Here is a 2,125-nt window from a genome sequence, read left to right on the forward strand (position 1 = left end):
AAAAGTTTGGTTGCATTTTGGCCAGACTTAATATAAACCCAGGACCACGAAAATTCTCGTGGAGGTTGAGGGCAACGTATTAAAACGTGACACAAAAGTGCAAAGGGATCGAGTGATTAGTTTTCTTTGTATAAAAAAAAATCGCTTTGGTCCATTGAGTTACGGGCGCCGGCGCAGCGGCGGCCGATAGATGGCGTAAGTAGTAACGGCGCTCGCCTGTCCGAGAATCTTGGGGTTGGATCCTTCGAATGGTTGCCTTCAACTAGGGCCGGCTATTCTGTTTTTTATTGTTGCACTACGAACTGTTTAATTTTGAATTCGGTGTCCAACTTTACAAAAGGCGAAGTTTTAAGAAGATTATCCACATAGCCAGCCATTCAGAAGATTATTCGCCTATATTTTATACCTCACAGTCTGGCAAAAGCATAATGTCCCACCATTGTCTTCAGTGGCATGTATCTTTACCTCTATCGTCTTTTTTTTTTATTATTCAACTGCCACCGGAAACCGACTAGAAAAAGTAAACGAGGACATCACTGACAAAGGGCGTCGACGAAGTGTTCCAAACCGAAGAGATTCTTTCTACTACCCAGGTATGGGCAAGAATCAGAGCAAACTGAGCCCCAAGCTAGTAGAAAACCTCCGCAATGAGACGTACTTTACTGAATCCGAGATCAAACAGTGGTACGAAGACTTCGTCAAAGAGTTTCCTAGCGGGCGAGTAACGCAAAGGCAGTTCAAGGAAGCTTTCCGCCGGCAGTTCGCAAACGGGGACCCCAATAAACTGGCCGAGCACGTGTTCCGCACCTTTGACACTGACCAGGACGGCAGCATCGACTTCCGCGAGTTCATGTGCTATCTGAGCGTGACCTCCCGCGGCACGCCGGAGCAGAAGCTCACCTGGGCCTTTTCCATGTTCGACGTGGACGTAGACGGCTTCGTGCAGAAGGACGAGATGACCAAGTTGATAGGAGCCATCTACAAGGCTTTCGGGTACGAGCCGTCGGGCTCCCCGCAGGACGAGGCTAGGACGCCCGAGAGAGAGACGGAGAGGCTGTTCCAGCTCATGGACAAGAACAAGGACGGAAAGCTGTCACTCGAGGAGTTCCTGGAGGGTGCCAAGAAGGAACCCTTTATTGCCGCTCTTCTGAATAGAGAAGTTAAGGCACCTCCTCTAGAGAAAAAGAAATGAACTCTTTTATAGTTTTAAATAGTGCGTTAAGCCTCCGACATAAAATATGCTCCGCTAGTACGCATATTTTGTGGGTTTAATCGCCTGCATAGCAACAGAGATCCTCTTATCTGTATCGGAGTTCCAAGAATGCATGCGGTCAAACATTCTGTTATTCGTGTTTTCTTGTACACTGAGATATTTTTCACGGTGGAATAAATATAATATAATATGCAACTCAAGGACTGCAATAGGGAAAATTTTTCTGACTTCAAATACTTTATTAGTGGGGAGTACACCCTACTAAGCTCATTTTCATTAGACAGCGCGCCTATTGTGCCAATTTCTCCTCTGGAGGTTTGGACGTATCGCCGTGACGTATATTGGAGTACGCATGCGCGCTGCCCGAGCCGCTCTGCTCGGGCGATTGTAAGAAGAATTTGATCACCGATGTGCCGGTGGTGGGGACTTTGTGCTATGTGGACGGCTGCAAGAACCGCGGACTCCGGGTCCTGGGGACCCACGCATGTTCGTAGACGGCATTTATTAGATCCCGCTTCTGTTCTCGATTCATGCTCTCAACTATAAATGATGGGGTGTTTCATTTCAACCGCTGGGAACGGACAGTTCGCTGCAAGTCTGCAGATTTGTCGCCGCTTCCGCAAAGCAAGGACCGGATAAAACTGAGCCGGATCTAGATGTACTAGGAACGACTGAATGGGGCCACCGGAGGGCTATTTGTGAAGCTTCGCATATGGAAAAAAAATAACGCGTTGCGTTCCAACACCAAGCTCGACCGGCACACTGGTCATGGTCATACAAACAGGGAAACGCCAAGCTATATTTTTTATACAACCTAGACGTTAGGCGTGACGTCATTACATAACGCCAACGCAACCTGACTTGTCGTCACGACGCCATGCGACATCACGACGATGCCTTGACGTAAATGTC

The 2,125-nt window shown here is 48.0% G+C and overlaps 1 protein-coding gene across 1 annotated transcript; it reads left to right on the plus strand.

Annotated features, from left to right (window-relative positions):
- Window positions 1-595: 595 nt before the first annotated feature.
- On the plus strand, window positions 596-1,192 carry LOC8052227 (neurocalcin homolog). Its single transcript, XM_002436003.3, has one exon. It carries the CDS (start codon window positions 596-598, stop codon window positions 1,190-1,192), a length of 597 nt encoding a protein of 198 aa, XP_002436048.3.
- The last annotated feature ends 933 nt before the right edge of the window (window positions 1,193-2,125 follow it).

Source organism: Ixodes scapularis, unplaced genomic scaffold (assembly GCF_016920785.2).
Source record: "Ixodes scapularis isolate PalLabHiFi unplaced genomic scaffold, ASM1692078v2 ptg000044l_1__unscaffolded, whole genome shotgun sequence".
Taxonomy (NCBI): domain Eukaryota; kingdom Metazoa; phylum Arthropoda; class Arachnida; order Ixodida; family Ixodidae; genus Ixodes; species Ixodes scapularis.